The sequence below is a fragment of the Oryctolagus cuniculus genome, chromosome X (assembly GCF_051225735.1).
Source record: "Oryctolagus cuniculus isolate XC-2025 breed Fujian yellow rabbit chromosome X, ASM5122573v1, whole genome shotgun sequence".
Lineage (NCBI taxonomy): Eukaryota > Metazoa > Chordata > Mammalia > Lagomorpha > Leporidae > Oryctolagus > Oryctolagus cuniculus.
Genome location: NC_142888.1, coordinates 71,963,002 through 71,983,820, shown reverse-complemented (window position 1 = coordinate 71,983,820; position 20,819 = coordinate 71,963,002). Strand labels below are relative to the sequence as shown.

The 20,819-nt window shown below is 39.1% G+C and overlaps 1 protein-coding gene across 38 annotated transcripts in view; it reads right to left on the bottom strand.

Moving 5' to 3' along the window:
- The window catches only part of ATRX (ATRX chromatin remodeler), a 201,839-nt gene that overhangs the window by 28,868 nt on the left and 152,152 nt on the right, over window positions 1-20,819 (bottom strand). For 35 of the 38 annotated variants that reach the window (XM_089324715.1, XM_089324710.1, XM_089324713.1 and 32 more), the window contains 2 exons: window positions 4,772-4,949; window positions 3,258-3,452 (listed from right to left, as the gene is read on the bottom strand). In XM_089324715.1, coding sequence (XP_089180841.1) covers window positions 3,258-3,452; window positions 4,772-4,949 — 373 coding nt within the window. Of the gene's footprint in view, window positions 1-3,257; window positions 3,453-4,771; window positions 4,950-15,004; window positions 15,144-20,671; window positions 20,724-20,819 lie in introns of all 38 variants that reach the window. The other 3 variants (XR_011385580.2, XR_011385579.2, XR_016228266.1) reach the window with 3 other exon arrangements.

Sequence of the window (20,819 nt, the reverse complement as noted above, 5' to 3'; positions counted from 1 at the left end):
ATATATGGCATTGTGGCACAGCTGGTTAAGCCACCGCCTAAGATGCCAGCACCCTATATGAGTGCTAGTTCGAGTCCAGGATGCTGCGCTTCTGATCCATCTGCCCAGGAAACGAGCAGAAAATGGCTCAAGTACTTTGGCCCCTGCCACCCATGTGGGAGACCTGGATGGCATTCCAGGCTCTTGGTTTTGGCCTGGCTCAGCTCTGGCTATTGTGGCCATTTGAGGAGTGAACCAGCAGATGGAAGATACGTCTTTCTCTATCTCTGTCTCTCCCTCTCTCTCTGTAACTCTGCCTTTCAAATAAAATAAATAAATAAATCTCTTTAAAAAATTGGGTTACATACAAAAAGCTATACATATTTAATGTATATAACTTGGTCATTTGGGAGGTATATATACACTTGTGAAACCATAACCACAATCAGTGCCATAAACATATCCATCACCTCTGAAATTTTCCTCCAACTCTTTTTATGAATTTTTTAGTGGTAAGAACGTCGACGTAAGATTGAATCTTTTGGTAAAATTTTAAAGCATACAATGCAGTATTATTAACTGCAGGTACTGCATTGCACGGATCTCCAGAACTAATTTATCTTTTCTGATTGAAATTTTGTTCTCTTTGACAAAAGCCTCTCCATTTGCCCCTCCTCCCAACTCTAATCTCTCTGCTACAAGATTGCGTATTTTAGATTCTTCATGTAAGTGACATCACATAGCATTTGTCCTTCTGTGTCAGATTTACTTCACTAAGTATAATGTTCTCAAGATTCATCCATGTTTTTTTTAAAGATTTACATTTATTTATTTGAAAGGCAGAGTTACACAGAGGCAGAGAGAGAGAGAGAGAGAAAGAGGGAGGGAGGGAGGGAGAGAGGGAAGGAGATTTCTTCTATCTGATGGTTCACTCCCCAAATGACCCCAACAGCCAGAGCTGTGCTGATCTGAAGCCAGGAGCCAGGAGCTTCTTCTGGGTCTCCCACATGGGTGCAGGGGCCAAGGACTTGGGGCATCTTCCACTGCTTTTCCAGGCCATAACAGAGAGCTAGATCTGAAGTGGAGTAGCCAGGGACTTGAATTTTGCAGGTAGCGGTTTTACACGCTATGCTACAGTGCAGGCCTCTCATCCATGTTCTTGCAAATGGAGATTTTTCTGCTTTTTAAACCTGAGTAATATCCCACTGTATGTATATACAAAGGTTTTTATTCATTCACCTGTTGATGGCTTAGCTATTGTGAATAAGTCTGCAATGAGCATGACAGCTCAGATACCACTTCAAATTCTAAGTGCCATCCATGGTATTTATGGCATAGGTATTTTTCTTATTTATTTGAGAGAGAAAGAGACAAAGAGAGACAGGAGCACTATCTAGACAATGTGAGCTAAAGCCAAAAAGAACCCTCTAATCTTCTGGTTTACTCCCCACATGCTTCAACAGCTAAGACCAAAGACAGGTGTAGGGAGTGTGATACAAGTCTCCCTTGTGGGTAGCAGGGACTCAATACTTGAGCCATTACCACTGCCTCTTACAGTTTGCTTCAGCAGGAAAATGGAGTCAGGAGGAAAGCCAGGAATCAAAACCAGATACTATGATATGGGAGGTAGGAATTTCCATCACTAGGCTAAACACCCACTCCTAAAATATTGATTTCAATTTCTCTGGATGTACAACAAGGAATTAGACTTAAGGATCAGGTAGTAGCTATATTTTTAATTTTTTGCAGCAACTCTATACATACTGTTTTCAATGCTGGATGCACCAAATCACAACCCCACCAACAACACGAAAGGGTTCTCTTTTTCCCACAACTACATCAACAGTTAGCAGCATCTTTTAGTTTAAACTGAATGATATATTGGTGCCGGATTGAGTCCCGGCTGACCTGGGAAAGCAGTAGAAGATGGCCCAAGTCAGTGGGCCTCTGAACCCACACTGGAGACCAGGAAGAAGATCCTAGCTCCTGGCTTCGGAGCAGCTCAGCTCTGGCCAATGCAATCATTTGGGGAGTGAACCAGCAGACAGAAGACCTCTCTCTTTCTCTCTCTCTCTCTGGCTCTTCCTCTTTCTGTAACTGTCTTTCAAATACATAAAATAAATTTTAAAAACTGAATGATAAATGATAAACTAAGTAAGGTGATATCTCATTATGTTTTTGATTTGCATTTCTCTGATAAGGTTCATGATTTTGAGTACCTTTTTATATACCTGTTGGATATTTTCTGGTTTTTCTTTTAAAGATTTATTTACTTGAAAGTCAGAGTAACAGAGAGGCAGAGGGACAGAGAGAGAGAGAGATCGAGATCTGCTGGTTCACTCCCCAAATGGTGTGGCCAGAGATGAGCCAATCCAAAACCAGGGGCCAGGAGCTTCCTCTAGGTCTCCCATGCAGGTGCAGGGGCCAACAACTTGGACCATCTTCTACTGCTTTCCCAGGCCATAGCAGAAAGCTGGATAAGGAATGGAGCAGCTGGGACTCAAACCGGCACTCATATGGGAAGCCGGCACTGCAGATGGTGGCTTTACCCGCTACGCCACAGTGCCAGCCCCTATTTTCTGATTCTTAATTGCTCTACAACAGAAGGAATTATTAACAGAGTGTTTATTTTTATGTAGATTTAAATTATGTATGTATGCCCTCTACTAGACATTAAAAGAGAATCATGCTATTTCCTTTAAGGTTTCTACTCAAAACTTTTTTCTAGAGGGCTGAACTTTTTTGTTTTTAATTTATTTATTTATTCAAAAGGCAGAGTTACAGAGAGAGAGAGAGAGAGAGAGAGAAATTCCATCCTATGGTTCACTCCTCAAATGGCTGCAATGGCTGGAGGAGGGCCAATCTGAAGCCAGGAGCTAAGAGCTTCTTCTGGGTCTCCTGTGTGGGTTCAGGGCCTAAGCACTTGGGCCATTCTCTGCTGCTTTCACAGGGACACTAACAGGAAGCTGGATCAGGAGCAGCTGGCACTCAAACCAGCTTCCATATGGGATGCCGGCACTGCAGGTGTTGGCTTTACCCACTATGCCACAGCATAGTTTTATTTAGCATGAAGCATGTATTTCAGAATATGTTACTTTTTCTGGTATTATATGAAGAACGGATCAAGCACCCTTTCATTTGTAATCATATAGACAAATTTATTAAATACAATTTTATTCTCTGAATAATTGAGAAAGATAACTAGGTTTCATACCAACTATAAAATTTGCTTGGTCCATGTTGATTTTTTTTAAAGCTAATAATCTAAATATGTTTACCTTTGGCAGCATGGGAGTATCTCTCTTCTTCTTCTTTTCTGAATTAGGGTCATCTAATAAGTCTGGCTCAAAAGTATAAAGTTCAGTAAGCTCATTCATAGTAAAATGACGCTCAACCTGCTGCTGATCAACAACTCGAAAGGAGAGTGACTGCTTAGTTACTTGCCGATCATAAATCTTATCTTCCATGGTTCCCTTTGCAAGAAGAAGGAACAATACACGAATAAATTTTGTAAACATGAAAGTTAATCAAGGAGAAATACAGTTACTACTTAATGTGTAATGATAAAATTTCAAGGTAATATATTGCTATAAAGAAAAATTCATTAGCAAAATTCTCTAATAAAAGATCATCTATTCAGCAGTTACCATAACAAATTAAGAAAATTATTTTACTGATAATTATTCTGTAGTATCTGACCAAAATACATTCAAGTATTCTTTATATATTTCTATACTTGCTGGAAGGAACAGAGTGGATACCAGGGTAAATGGAAATAAAGGGAACATGGAACAAAAATATTGGTGGGCACTACAAGGTGGACATGTAAGAGTTTAATTTTTTTTCAATGTAATTAATATAGTAAGCTATCAACAACCACCATCAATTGTCCTTATATCAAGTCTTACTTTCTATAACGTCATGAAGGAAACCTAATGTAAAATGCTGTATCTATTATATATATAGCACTATAAATGGGAATTAACAGAGCTCTAAATTTAAATAACTGGAAAAACCCACAATGAGGTTATCAATCACATTATATACTTAAGATAAAATGCACAAGCACTACTGTAAAAACTATTCTCTGGTTCGAAACTCCACATTCAGAGGCAAATGGAGAACAATAGCATCTCTTCCCAAAATAGATGTAGCAGTTAAAAGGGCAACCTGATTCAATAAATCCATATTAATGGAAGTATATCTGCTTCTTGATTTCATATATTTTTCTTAAATTTTCTTAAATTATTTTCTTAAATTTTAACACCAAGGCTTATATTTAAAGGAAATGCCCTTAATACTCCTCCTAGAAGGAGTATTAAAGCATATTTTTGTGAGAATTGTGTTATTACAAATAAGTTAATTTTTTATTTTATTTATCCACATTTTTCAAATTAAGAGAATAGCTGGTGGCCACTGATAAAACAATGAGAATTTGACCCTTTCAACTATAAGCAAATTAGATTTACTTACTGGCTCTTCAATGCACATCAAGAAACTGAACTATAAATGATTAACTTTCCTGAACTAGCATGAAAATGCTAAATCTATTCCCTCACATAAAATAATTTGAGCATGAAAAAGTTGATATTATAGAAATGAATTATAAATCAGAAAGTCCAAAGACAGGCCAAAATCAACTTATGCTGCTTTATGCATAAATCAAGAAAAAAAAAGATGTTTTCAACTTTGTTTGCCTCTTTGTAATGCATGTATGTGTTCTGCATCTCTAAAATATTATCAGTTTCAACCAATCTTTCAATATGAAAAAGAATATAAATTAGAAACCTACCTGAGCTAAGAACCTATATACATAAACAGGCTTAGTCTGTCCAAAGCGATAAACTCTGAATATACTCTGGATGTCATAAGATGGATTCCAAGAAGCATCAAATATAATTACTCGATTAGCAGCTACCAGATTAATTCCAAGAGATCCTGCTTTGGTGGAAATGATAAACAATCGCCCTCTGAAAATGTAAATATAGAATAAATACTTTAGTAATTATTGCTTTACAGAGATTTTAATTATGCTGTAACTTTTTGATCCTAAGGCAATCTATTGAACAATCAGAAAAATCAGAGAATTCATTTCTTACTTGCTGAAGAAAATAAAGATATACCTAAGGAGTCAGGTGGATGATTTATATGCCCTGGAAGAATCCTATTGCTGGAAAATGAAACAGTCTTATTTAAAAATAAAGATGAATATGGAAATCACGTTTATAAATATTCAAGGTTTTTAGAGATTAATGAATAAATTTAGAAAGTGTATGTATAACTTGAAAATGCATATTGTGTTGGTTACAAAGTACATCAGAATGAAAGACAGTGCTCAAGAAGCTGAGTGTAGAAGGGTAACATATACAAACAATCATAATACAGTGTAATGAATGTACGGAGAGAAATTAGATAGACGCAAGGTACTTGCTAAAATAAAAACAAGACAGGCCTCCGGGAAGGGTGTGTCCAAGGAAAAAAGAAACTGATAGATTACTTGATGTGTTGGAACAGAAGGATTTATAATATTTCTGTAGAATTTGGGAATGAATTAGTGATAGGCACATAAAAAGTAAGCAAATGGTAAAAGCAAATCAACACTTTAGGAAAAATAAATAGGTACACAAAAAAGCAGAAGAAATCACAGTATTTTTAAATGGCTTAAAATATTTATATGACCACAATAAAGCAAACAGTACAAATTAATTTAGGCAAATATTATGAAAAGTTACATTGGGCAAATGAGTGAGAAAAAATGTGTGTGTACATCTGGGCAAACTCCCACCACAGGATGTAGAAAGGAGTAAACATCATAAGTAATTAAACACCAGAATAATTGGCAAGAGTTGAACTTGATTACCTCCAGAAAGTAGAAATCATAGGTAGAAAGACGCTGGTCACAGGACTGGCTTGTAAGCTTTGAAAATATATTACTTTAATATAAATAATATCCAATTTGAAAAAGACTGTTTTTGAAAATACAACTAAGTCTCAAGAAAAAAAAATTATTCAGTTCAACTCCCCAGAAACAACCTTTACTGAAAGCAGGCTACCTTTCCTGAATGTTTCTTTTTCTGGCACATACTTTTTTTGGCTTAAAACAGTCAAAACATACAGTTTACATTATAGGTATTTCATCTTACATTATAGGTATTTCATCAAGATTCGCAAACATGCTGGTAGTTGAATAAAATTTCAATAGATAACTGTAGAATAATTTGATTAGTAATTCATATATTGCTGGCAACTTATATCTGAATGAATATAAAAAATTCTCAAAAGCCAGTATTAAATGTCTTTATACCTAGACTTATTTTTAATGATTTCATGACTGAAAATAAATAAAATACCAGACCCATTACACTTATGGCACTATATACTAGAATGCAAACGGAAACTCTAAATTCTAATAATGTGAAAGAGTTTACAATTTAGTTTACCAACCATATTTTACTAAAGCAAAATCCTGGCAAAAAATTAACAGATATTAAATTCATGTTTTAGGTCGACTTGGAGTATCACACATCCAGGAATACAGCCAAAATATTATCACAGAAGTTAACAAATTCTCAAGAATATAGAATTCACACTGTTATTTATAATAGCACATTGTTGAAAATAAGAAATATATAACACAGAAAACTAAATTCCTTTGTATCTATTCACTAATGCAAAGATTAATGTGTTGAATAAACATGCTTATCAAACTACTAACACATCCCAAGTACTACGAGGCTTGGCTGAGAATATGGAAGATAAAAAATTTGGTAATGGCAAATAAGAATACCACTAATGATGAAACAATAGACATTTAAACAACCATAATGCAGTGTAATTTTAAGAGATATTTATTATTCATAACTGTGGTCAATGCAAAGCTGCCCCTAGAGAAAATTAAAATAAAAAAGAAACTGATAGTGTTAAGTGACTGAACTGGTATTAAGAATTACTTATTTTAATATAGCCTGCAATATTCAATCTGAAATATATAACTCAATATTCAGATAAAATACATTTTAAAAATCATAAGCATTAATTTAAATAATACTCAAATGTGATTAAAATATGAACCGTTATTTGTATAGTGCTCCTATAAGTCTTCTTGTACATATATTTTGGTAAAAACACATAAGAATGTCAGGTAGGTAGATATCTAAGAGTGGAACTGCTGAGTCATAGGGTATGTACATATATGGCACTGTTAAATTGAACAAATAGTGTTCTAAAGTAGTTATTCCAATTTACATTCCCTCCAGCAGTATATGAGAGTTCCAGCTTTTCAAGATCCTTGACAACTAACGGTACTGCACTCTTGTTTTTATTATAACCTTTCAAAAATAATTTGCTACATTTCACAAGAATGTACAATAGTGGCATAGAGAGTTCCCATGTACCGTTCACCTATCATCCTGCAACAGTACTAACACACATTGCTACAGCACTTCATCAAAACAAGGAAACTAATGTGGAAATGAATTCAAATACAGGGCTCATTGGCTTTTACCAGCTTTTGTTTGGCGTATAATTGCACAAAATTTTATCTTGTACATAGAATCAAGTAAACATTACTACATGCAAGATACAGAACTGTTCATCATTACAAAAAAAATCTTCTTTGGACCAGGTGATTAGCCTAGCACTTAAGATAGTTGTATCCCAAATTACAGTTCTGGCGTTCAATTCCCAGCTTCAGCTTCTGACTCCAGCTTCCTGACAATGCAGATCCTGGGAGGCAACAGTGGCATCTCAATTAATTGTGGGAGACCTGGATTAAGTTACTGGCTCCTGGCTTTGGCTTGGCTGAGCCTTGGCTGTTGTGGGCATTTGGGGAGTCAACCAGTAGATGAGAGCATGTGCTTTCTTGCTCTCAACCCACTCCCTTGTCTCTCAAACAAAACACGAACCTTTTTGTGTTATCCCTTGGTATGCTCAGCCTCTTTTTAACCCCAACATACCATAATCATTGATCTATTCTTCAGTATCATAATTTTATCACAACAAGAATGCTGTATGAGTGGAATCATACAGTATATAACCTTTTTAAAAAGATTTATTTATTTATTTGAAAGTCAGAGTCACATAGAGAGAGGAGAGACAGAGAGGCAGAGAGGTGGGGTGGGGGGGAGGGAGAGGGAGAGGGAGAGAGGTCTTCCATCCGATGATTCACTCCCTAATTGACCGCAACAGCTGGAGCTGCACCGATCCAGAGCCAGGAGCCAGGAGCCTCTTCCGGGTCTCCCACGTGTGTGCAGGGGCCCAAAGACTTGGGCCATCTTCTACTGCTTTCCCAGGCCATAGCAGAGAGCTGGATCAGAAGTGGGGCAGCCGGGTTTCAAACCGGCATCCATATGGGATGCTGGCATTTCAGGCCAGGGAGTTAACCTGCCGCACCACAGCCCTGGCCCCAGTATATAACCTTTTAAGATTGGAAATTTCAACTCAGCATAATGCCACTGAGATGCATTCAAGCTTTTGCTCAGATCAAAAGTTCACACCTTTTCATTACTGAGTAGTATTTGAATATGTAGAATATAGTATTCAATATATCATTCCCATGTTGAAGGACATTGGGTTGTTTCCAACTTGGGGCCATTGAGAAAAGTCGTTATGAACATCTAAGTGCAAGATTCTATGTTAAAATAAGATCTCATTCCATTTTGTTTTTAAATATTTATTTATTTGAAAGGCAGAGTGACAGGGAGATGGGAAGACAGAAGTACACGTGTACACACACACACACACACACACACAGAGAGAGAGAGAGAGAGAGAGAGAATGAATCTTCCATCCACTGATTCACTCCCCAAACACCTCTAACAGCCAGTACAGGGCCAGGAGCCTCAAATTCCATCTGGGTCTCCCACTTGAGTGGGAGGGGCCCTGTTGCTTTCCCAGGAGCATTAGAAGTTGGACTGGAAGCAGAGTAGCTAGATTTGAACCAGAACTCTGATGTGAAATGCAGACATCATAAGTGGTAGCTTAACCTGCTGTGCCACAACACCAACCCCTAAGTTTTCACTATGTTTTGTTTGTTTTTTTAATTTGGGAGGTTGAGACAGAGAGAAAGGTCTCCCATCCACTGGTTCACTCCCTACTTGACTGTAGAGGCTGTAGCTGGGCCATTTGAAGCCAGAACGCAGGAGCTTCTTCTGGGTTTCTCATGCAAGTGGCACAAGCCCAAGGAATTGGGCCAACTTCTACTGCTTTCCCAGGCCATAGCAGAGAGTTGGATTGGAATAGAAGCAGCAGGGACATAAACTGGCACCCATATGGGATGCTGACCCCACAAGCAGAGGTTTAGCCTACTGCACCACAGCATAGGCCCAAGATTTACTTTCTATTGGATAAATTTCCAAGACTGTGGTTGAAGCGTTATATGGTATGTGTACAGTTTTAAATTCCCATTATTATCTTTTAAAAGTTGTTTTATTTATTTGAAAGAGAGTAACAGACAGGGGAAGAGAGAAAGAGGAAGAGAGAGATCTCCTATTCACTGGTTCACTCCTCAAGTGGCTAGAATGACTAGGACTGGCCCAGGCTGAAGCCAGGAGCCTAGAGATTCTTCCGGGTCTCCCATGAGGGTGCTAGGGCCCAAGTATTTTGTCCATCCTCCACTATATTCCCAGGCACATTAGCAGGGAGCTAGATGGGACATGGAACAGTGAAGTATCAAACAGACACCCACGTTCGATGGTGGCATCACAGGCAGAGGCTTAACCTGCTATGACAATACCAGTCCCAGTTATTAACTGCCAAACTGTTTTCCGGAATAGCTATACTACTTTGTAGTCCTACTAGTAATGTAGAACTAATCCAGTTTCTTTGTATCCTCACCAGCATTCAGTAATGTCACTATTTTAGAAATTCTGATAAGTGTGAAGTTGTAACTCATGTGTTTTGAAATTTTCCTAATAGCTAGTGTTAAGATCTTCTCATGTACTTATTTGCCATGTACAAATCTTCAGAAGTATAAATTCAAGTCCTTTACCTGTTTTCTAAGTGAGTTGTCTTCTTTCTGAGATTCTTCATATATTCTGAAAATGAGGGTTCATTAGATAATGGATTTGGAAATCTGTTCTTCAAGTCTGTGGTTTGTCTTTTCCTTTTCTTAGAGTCTTTCACAACAAAAAGTTTTTAATTTAACAAGTCAAATTGTTTTTCTTTAATGGGTTATATGCCTTTGATATGACTAAAAACTGTCTAACCCTAGTTCTGGAAGATTCTCTGTTTTCTTATAAAATAGATTTACACTTAGTTTTATGAATCATTTCTACTTCATTTTTGAAAATTAAATTCATATACATGAAAGATAGGGCTCCCATGTGCTGTTTTACTCCCCAAATTCTAACAATGGCCAGGGCTGGGCTGCAGCTGGGGCCAAGAGCCAGGAGCCAGAAACTCAATTCAGATTTAGCATGTGAGTGGCAGGAACCCAATTAATTGAGCTATCATCATTACCTTCCAGGGTCCATATCAGCAGAAAGCTAGAGTTAGGAGTCAGGAGACAGAAATGGGAACTAAACCCACGTACTTCAATCTGGGGCATGGGTGTCTTAATCACTAGGACAAATACATGCTTCTAACTTGACTTTTCAAAAATTCATTTTAATTACTTGAAAGACAGAGAGCCTGAGACACAGAGATCTTCCATTCACTGGGTCACTCCTCAAATGGCTACAACAGCCAGAGCTGGGTTAGGCTAAAGTCACGAACTAGGAACTCAATCTTGATTCCACAGATGAGTTGGAAGGATCCCAACTACTTGAACCATCACTTGCTACCTCCATGGTGTTGATACTACTGATTTTTAAGAATTCTTATATATTTTGAATCAGAGGCCCCTTTAAATGTATGTATCGGAAAGAGCTTCTTCTACTCTGTGGATTGCCTTTTCTTTCTTAATATGAAATATCTTTTGTATTTGGGTTTTCTAGAGAAGCCAAACCAAGATGAGCAGAGAAGGGTTGTGTATGTGGTGGTGGTGGTGGTGGTGATGGGGTTATTATAGGAACTGGCTCACTGTGACTGCAAAAGCTGAGAAATTGCACCACCTGTCACCTGCAAGCTGAAAACCTGAGGAGCTGACAGCATAAATCCTGGTCCTGGGTCAAAAGATTGGAACCAGGTGAGGAGCCAGCACTGTGGTATAGCCGGTTAACACCCTGGACTGAAGCACCGGCATTCCATATGGGTGCCGGTTAGAGACCGGGCTGCTCCACTTCTGATCCAGCTCTCTGCTATGGCCTGGAAAAACAATGGAAGATAGCCCAAGTGCTTGGGCCCCTGCACCCACATCCGGAGGAAGCTCCTGGCTCCTGGCTTCAGTTCAGCACAGCTCCGGCCGTTGTGGCCAATTGGGGAGTGAACCAGCAGATGGAAGACCTCTAGCTCTCTCTGCCTCTCCTCTCTCTGTGTAACTCTTTCAAATAAATAAATAAAATCTTTAAAAAAAAAAAAAAAAGAACGAGGTGACTAAAGAGTCCAAAAGCTGGATATGACAGGAGGACTGATCTCAAAGGGCAGGAAAGGGCAGGAGACGCTAATGCCCCAGTTCAAGTAAGAAAGTAGATTTACCCTTTTTCTGCCTTTCTATTCATGTGTCCTCAACAGAAGCAATGATACATCAATGAGGGTAATCTTCTTCACTCAGTCTACTGGTTCAAATGCTAATCTCTTTCAGAAAACCTCCTCACAGATACATTCAGAAATATTTTACCAGCATCCCCTAATTCAGTCAAATTGATAAATAAAATTAATCATCACACCTTTGATGAACGGAAGGTCTTAATTTTATTAATGTTCAACTTATCAATCTTTCCTATTATGGTTGGTTCTTTATTCTGTTTATGAAAATGTTCAGGAAAATAATCCTTGATGTTTCCTCATGAAATGCTTATTGTTTTAGGTTCTAAAATTAAAATTCACTTGGAATTAGTTACCAGAGAAATACAAATTAAAATTGAAGACTTACATATCCATCAAAATAGCTGTAAGGAAGAATAGCATCAACTTGTGGCAAAGATAGAAATCAACCAAAACATACACAACACACTACCAGTGTGAGTGCTATATGTTACAACCATTTTGGAAAAATGTTCTAGCAGTATAAGCTAAAGCTGAAACACCTATCACCCAGCAATATCACACAGGCATATACAAATAGAAATACAAAGGGTCACTTGAAAAAGTTTGTAGGAAAAAATGGAATTAAAAGGTAAGTTTACAGGGCTGGCATTGTGGCATAGTGGCACTGCCTGCAATGCCAGCATCCCAATTTGGGTGCCAGCTCATGTCCCAGCTGCTCTACTTCCAATCCAGCTTCCTACTAATGGCCTGCAGAAAGCAGTAGAAGATGGTCCAATTGCTTGCGCACCTGCCACCCATGTGAGAGACCTGGATGAAACTCCTGGCTTCATCCTGGCTCAGCTCTGGCCATTGAGGCCACTTGGGAAATGAACCAGCATATGTAAGATCAAGCTCGCTCGCTCTCTCTCTCCCCACCCCGACTGCCGCATAACTATTTCAAATTAATAAATACATAAGTTTTAAAAGGGAAGTTTATTTTTTGGTGCAAAAATATTGAAATTTATACACAGTGTCTCATAATACACATTTCTTTTTCTTTTTTTTTAAACAATGACCCAGATATCAGGGTCTTTTTTAAAAATTTATTTATAGACAATGAGAGAGAGAGAAAGAGAGAAAGGTCTTCCTTCAGTTGGTTCACTCCCCAAATGGCCGCTACAGCCAGCGCTGTGCCAATCCGAAACCAGGAGCCAGGTGCTGCCTCCTAATCTCCCATGCGGATGCAGGGGCCTAAGCACTTGGGCCATCCTCCACTGCCTTCCCGGGCCACAGCAGAGAGCTGGACTGGAAGAGGAGCAACTGGGACTAGAACCCGGCGCCCATATGGGATGCGAGCGCCACAGGTGGAGGACTGACCAAGTGAGCCACAGCACCAGCCCCTCATAATACACATTTCAAAGAACTTTCTGAAGCCCACAGGAGGCAGCAGTTAATAGCTCAAGCAGGTGGGTCCCTGCCAACTACATGAATGACCAGGAGTGGGTTCCCAGCTCCTGGCTTGCTTCAGCCAGGCCCGGCCTTGGCTGTTGCATGCATTTGGGAAGTGAAACAGCGGATGGGAGATCTCCTTTTGTCTCTCTCCTTTCAAATAAATAAAACATAAATAAAAATAATAAATACAGATAACTCCCTGGATATTATACATAAAAGTTACAACTTTGCAAAGTAAGAAGGAGGTACACTAGCTTGGGACCTTGGGATCTAAGGGACAAGATGATAGTAAGTTCTATAAGCTTTATTTTATGCCTTAGTTATCCTATATTGGTTGTTAAAGAACCCCCAGAAACTTAGAAATGCCATCAGTCTTGTCAAAAAAAAAACCAAAAAAACAAAAAAAAAAAAAACTCTCCCCAAAACTCTGCCTTCTCTATCAGTAACAAAACAGAAAATGTTAAGAGAATGAGTCAACTCCAGCTAAGCAGTAAGGAAAAAGATGCAGATGTATCAATACTCTTTTCCCCTTACACAGTTTTATCATGGTACTGCAGGACTTTGTCAGAAGGCTGATTTAACAAGGTCCTCTCTTACAGACCCCTCACCAAGGCATCAACCTACACCCAGTGATTACAAGAAAACCTCTTACCCTACCTACTGAGGTGGTATCAAAAGAAGACTAATAGAGAGCTGGAATTTTACCACCACCTAACCACTGTGAAGCCACCCACTGTAGTATTAGTGGAGGTTAAGATGGGAGACATAACCAATCTGAATCCTCCCAGGCAAGGCAGAATCAGCAGAGGGCTAGGGAGGACAGAAAACTCCCACACTTTTAACTGGCAATGGTGAAGTGCAGCACTTCATGCCCTGGAAGAACATTTTTCAGAAGACATCTATTATATATAAACATACACACACATATATAGATTTATTTTTTATTTATTTTAAAGAGTTAGGAGGAGAGGCAGAGAGGGAGGGGGAAGACAGAGAGAGACAGAGAAAGAGACTGAGAGACAGAGAGAATCTTCCATTCATTGGTTCACTCCACAAATGGCCACAATGGCTGCAACTGGGCCAGGCTGAAGTTAGGAGCCTAGAGCTTCTTCCGGGTCTCCCAAGTGGGTACATGGGCCTAAGAACTTTGGCCATCTTCCACTGCTATCCCAGGAGCTGGATAGAAGTGGAGCAGCTGGGAATCAAACTGGTGCCTATATGGGATGCTGGTGTTATAGGCGGGGGCTTAACTTGCTATGCCACAATGCTGGCCCCAAGAGACATCTATTATAGAAGAAGATTTAAATAAGATCCAGAGTATTATTTAACAGTAACCAAAAGGCCCAGTTGAACAGAAAGATTACCATAATAAATCCTAGCAAACTCTCAACATGAATGAGAAAAGATAATCAATAGATGCTAACACTGAGATGATTTAAATGTTAGAATTGTCGAACAAGGATTTTAAAAGTAGCAATTATCAATATGCTTCAATAAGCAACTACTAACACACTTTGAGACAAATGAAAGCAATAAAAACTCTCAGCAAAACAAAGACAAAGATTGAACGAAACAGCAATTTAAAAATTGAAAAATACAACAGAAATTTAAGAACTCAACAGATGGGCACAACAGCAGAATGGGAAAACAAAAGATTCTGTGAACTTTGCAGACAGATGCAGGAAATGACCCAATCTGAACAGTAGATAGAAACTTAATGGATAAAAAAGACTCAGAGATTCAGGGACCTATAGGACTTTAAGAAAAGATCTAACATTTTTGTCATCAGAGGTCCAAAAAGAAACAAGAAGGAATGAGGGGCTATAAAAGTATTCAAAGAAAAATTGGCAGGACCTGCACTGTGGCATAACAAGTAAAACCGCTGCCTGCAGTGCAGGCATCCTATATGAACGCCGTTTTGAGTCCTGGCTGCTCCACTTCTGATCCAACTCTCTACTGTGGCCTGGGAATGCAGTGGAAGATGGCCCAAGTTCTTGGGCCCCTGTACCTGTGTAGAGACCCAGAAGAAGCTCCTGGTTCCTGGCTGCGGATCAGTGCAGCTCCAGCGGTTACAGCCATTTAGGGAGTAAACCATCGGATGGAAGACTTCTCTCTCTCTCTGCCTCTGCTTCTCTGTGTAACTCTGACTTTCAAAAAAAAAGAAATAAATCTTAAAAAAAAGAAATAATGGCTAAAAGTTATTAAAATTTAGCAAGAAAAAGGCTGAATACAAACAAACAGTAAACCCAAACAAAGCCATACAAAACGTTAAAAACACTCATCTTTTGAAAATGAAGATTAAAGTCTCAAGACAAAGAACTCCTTACCTAAAGGGAGGAAAACAACATGAACAACAAAAGCTTTCTCATAAGAAACCATGGAAACCAGATGAAGTGACACATTTTTCAAGTGTTAAAAGAAAAAGAAATGCTTGGGGCCAGTGCTGTGGCATAGTGGGTAAAGCCACTGCCTGCTGTACTGGCATCCCACATGGGTGTCAGTTTGAGTCCGAGCTGCTCCACTTCTGATCCAGCTCTCTGCTACAGCGTGGGAAAGCAGTAGAAAATGGCCCAAGTCCTTGGGCCCCTGCAGTAGTGTGGGAGTCTCAGAAGAAACTCCTGGCTCTGGATTGGCCCAGCTCCGTACATAGAACCAAACCAGATGTCCATCAACTGAAGACCAGAATAAAAAATTATGCTACCTATACACTACAGAGTACTCTTCAGGTTTAAAAAAAAAAAAAAAAGAGTGGGAATGGGAGAGGGAGGAGGAACAAGGGTTGAAGCCTGGGTGGGAGGGAAGGAAGTATCATTATGTTCCAAAATCTGTACATATGAAATATATGAAATTTCTTTAACTTAAATAAAATTTTCAAAAAATCACAGGCAAAAGAGAAACTCAAAAGCCAATTGCATTTCTATACACACACACACACACACACACACACACACACTAGCAATGAACAAATGGAAACCAAACTCACCCGGAGAAAAAAGGAAATACTTAGATGTAAATCAAATAAAACATAGGTGGACTTATACACTTAAAACTATAAAAAATTGATAAAAGATTAACACAAACAGAAAATTATAGTATACCCGCAGATCAGAAGACCCAATAAAGATCAATCCTTGCCTAATAATTTATTATCATAATTTTTCTTAAAAATCTTAGCAAAGTTTTTACAGATATGGACACAATTATTCTAAGATTTATGTAGAAAAGGAAGTCTGATTAGCTAAAACAATTTGTAACGAGTAGACTACTGTGGGAAGAATCATCTAACCTGGTGTTAAAAAGGTTTCCTCTGTAGCTATACTAATCAAGACTCTGGTAATGACAGAGGGACAGGCATATACATTAATGGAATAGAATGACTCCATACAAGTATAATTAACTGATTTTTCATAATGCTGCTAAAGAAAATCAGTTAAGGAAGGATGGCTTTTTCGTCAAATGATGCTGAAACAATTAGACATCCATAGTCAAAAATATGATACTCTAACTTAACACAAAAAATAACTCAAAATGGGGGGGGGGCAGCATTGTGGTATATAGCAGGTTAAGATGCTGCCTGTGATGCCAGGTTCCCATATCAGAAGATCAATTCGAGTCCTGGTTGCTCTGCTTCTGAGCTAGCTCCCTACTAATGTGCCTAGGAAGGCAGGGGAAAGCCCTGGTGATTGCAGTCAGCTGGGAAGTAAACCAGAGGATGGAAGATTCTCTGCAACTCTGCCTTATAAATTAATCCAATTAAAAAAAAAAGTAACTCAAAATGCACCACAGACTTAAATACACAATGCAAAACTTAGCTGTTGCCTGCAGTGCCAGCATCCCATATGAACACCAGTTTGAGTCTCAGCTGCTCCACATCCAATCTAGCTCTCTGCTATGGCCTGGAAAGGCAATGGAAGATGGCCCAAGTCCTTGGGTACCTGCACTCATGTGGGAGACCCAGAAGCAGCTCTTGGGTCCTGGCTTCAGATCAGCTCAGCTCAGCTCAGCTCTGGCCGATGCGGCCATTTGGGGAGTGAACCACTGGATGGAAGACCTCTCCCTCCCTCCCTCCCTCCCTCTCTCAGCCTCTCTGTAACTCTGCCTTTCAAATAGATAAAATCTTTAAAAGAATTGCTTTAAAAAAAAAAAAACTTTGCTCCATGAAAAGACCCTGTGAAGGGATAAAAATATAAGTATAAATTGGGAGAAAATATTTGCAAACCTTATATTTGAAAAAGAAATAATATCTAGATAAAATATAAACCTCTCAAAAGTTCACAATAAAAATAAATTAAATCAGAAAATAGAGATGAAAAGATATTTCATCAAAGATGATATACAGCATTTAATGGCAAATAAATAAAGAAAACAATGTTCAATATAATTAGCCATCAAGGAAACAAAAATTAGTACCAAAATGAGATATCACCACACACCTATCAGAACAGCTAAAATAAAAGCTAGTAATTACTAGAGATGGACAGTTGGCCAAGGAGGTAAGATGCTTGCAAGCCACATCAGATTCCCATGGTTCAATTACTAACTTGCGAAGCTAAATCCAGCTTCCTGCTCACGTCAATCCTAGGAGGCAGTAGTGACAGCGCAAGTGATTGCTACTACCCATGTGGGAGACCTGGATTGAATTCTGTCTGGTTTCTCTGCTTTGGTCTGCAGGGGGGAGGGGAAGGACACGGGTTAGGGTAGATGTACAGGCCTTTGACAAGGGTTTCAGTGGATGACAACACTCTCTTACTCTGAATCTCATGTTCACTCTCTAAATAATTTTATAAAAAAACTAGTGATAATACCAAATTCTGATGGGATGCATAGAAACCTGATCTCTCACACACTGCTGATGGGAACATAAAATGTTACAGCCATTCTGGTTAAGAATTTGGTGCTTCTGGGCATTTGACCTAACAAAAAGAAAACTTAGGTCCACATGATATCCTGAACACAGTGTTCATAGCGGATTTATATTTAATAGCCAAAATGTTGTGCAATAGGTTATAAGGTTAAACCTCTGGTGCACTCATACTATGGACTACTACTCTGTAATAAAAGGAACAAACTATTCATACATATGACAACTTGGACAGAACTCAAGGGCATTATGCTGAGTGAAAATATCACATATGTAGTATATCATTTACCTAACAGTTTTGATCAGACAAAAATTACAGGGGCTGGCGCATTGGTGCAAAGGAATAATGCCCGGGCCTCTATGTAGCTCTGACTTTAAAAAGTAAATCTTTAAAAAAAATTAGATAGAGAAGAAACTTGTCATTGTCAGGAGTTAGGGGGAGAGGCAACGTTGATGATAAGAATGGGTGTAACTATAAAAAGGTAATAACACTGCCAGACATTCTGATGCAACAAGTTCAGCTGCTGCTAGGGGAGCCTAAAACCCATGTTCCAACTAGTCTGTTTCCAATCTAACTTCATGCTAATGTGTACTGGGAGGCAGCAGAAGATGGGCTTTAAGTGCCTAGGCCCCTGCCAGCCATATGGGAGACCTGGATGGAGATACTGGCTCCTGGCTTCAGCCTGACTGAGACCTTACTGCTGTGGGCACTGGGAGAATGAACCAGCAGATGGATGACCTCTCCTTCCTCTCTTTCTCTGTCACTCTGCTCTTCAAGTAGATGCACATAAATTAGCATTAAAAAGAAAGGGCAGTACAAGAAAGATCTTTGTGGTGATGAAAGTTTTGTTATCTTCACTGGTGGTTTACCTGTAAACCTCTACAGTGATAAAAAGGAATATATATATACACATATTGAAAGTATCAATTCCTTAGTTTTCATATGATAAAATGTATACTAGGAATGTAAAATCCAACGATTAGGGAAAATTAGAGGAAGAGTTCATAGGACCCTGTTTTTTATTAAAGATTTATTTATTTTATTTGAAAGTCAGAGATACACAGAGAGAGGAAAGGCAGCGAGAGAGAGAGAGAGAGAGGTTTTCCATCTGATGATTCACTCCCCAAATGACTGAAATGGTCGGAGCTGCGCCAATCTGAAGCCAGGAGCCAGGAGCTTCTTCCTATCTCCCACGTGGGTGCAGGGGCCCAAGGACTTGGGCCATCTTCCACTGTTTCCCAGGCCATAGTAGAGAGCTGGATCGGAAGTGGAACAGCTAGAATTCGAACAAGCACCCATATAGGATGCCAGAACTACAGGTGACAGCTATACCTGCTATGCCACAGCAGTGGCCCCAAGAACTTTAACAACACATTAGATTCTCAGGGTCACAACAAATGCATGTATATATAAATTGTTATTTTTCAAGTGTAGCTTGAATTTGTAAATTAATAACAGTTCAAAGCAATATCAACAATGCATATAGAATACATTTATAATTACGGTAAAAGATAGTACTTTAGATTTCTATAACACATAAAGAGATCAGATAAATTCTGTTAACATAGGGGGCCGGCACCGTGGCGCAGTAGGTTAATCCTCCACCTGCAGTACCAACATCCCTTATGGGCACCACTTCTAGTCCCCGTTGCTCCTCTTCCAATCCAGCTCTGCTATGGCCCAGGAAAGCAGTAGAAGATGCCCCAAGTGCTTGGGTCCCTGCACCCAGGAAGAGACGCCTGGCTCCTAGCTTTGCATCGGCACAATAACCGGTCATTGCGGTTATTGGGGAGTGAAGCAACGGATGGAAGACCTTTCTGTCTGTTATTTCCCTCTCACTATGTGTAACTCTACCTCTTAAATAAACAACAACAAAAATCTGTTAACAATAAGACTAAATAGTTTGTCAAAAAGGATGACATAAAAATGGCCAATGTAGGAGTTGGTGTTTAATGTAGAGGTTAAGATGTCCATATCTCAAATCAGAGTATCTGGGTTCAGTTCCTTGCTCTGGCTCCTGACTCCAGTTTCCTACAAATACAGACTCTGGGAGACAGCAGTGAAGGCTCAAGCAACTGGGTTCCTACCACCCACTTGGGAGACAAGGATTGTGTTCCAGGCTCCAGGTCATGACTGGGCCGAGAGCCAGCTGCTGTGGACATTTGAGGAGTGAAGCAATGGATGGGAACTCTTTCTTTTTGTCTGTCTCTGTCTCTCAAGTAAAAATTTTAAAAAGTCACCAATAAACACATGAAAAGATGTTTAGTGTCATTTATTATTAGTGAAAGACTAATTAAAATCACAACGTACCATTATACACCTAGTAGAACAAGGTAGAACCAAGCCCATATGGGCTCTGGTTCCAGACCTGGCTACTCCACTTCCAATCCAGCTCTCTGCTGTGGTAAAGCAGTGAAAGATGGCCCAAGTCCTTGGGCCCCTGCACCCACGTGGGAGACCCGGAGGAGGCTCCTGGCTCCTGGCTCCTGGCTTCGGATCAGCGCAGCTCCGGCCATTGCAGCCATCTGGGGAGTGAACGAGCGGATGGAGGACCTCTCTCTCTCTCTGCCTCTCCTCTCTCTGTGTAACTCTGACTTCCAAATAAATAAATAAGATCTTTAAAAAAAAAACCTGAAACATCAAAAGAGATTTAGAAAATAAGGTAACTTTTTAAAAGAGCATGTCAATACTAAGTAAGACAAGGATGAAGAACAATTGGAACTCCCATACACTCCTGAGAGGAACATAAAAATGTACAGTCACTTTGGAAAACTAAAGTGGTTTTTTGTTTACAAAGATAAACATAAACTTACCATACAATCCAGCAATTACAATCTTGGATTTTCATTTCACTTAGGTAAATACCTATGTTCACACAAAAATGTGTACATGAATGTTTAGAGCAGCTTTGGTTTTTTTAAAATTTATTTATTTTTAAAAGTTTAAAGGACATATAAAAAC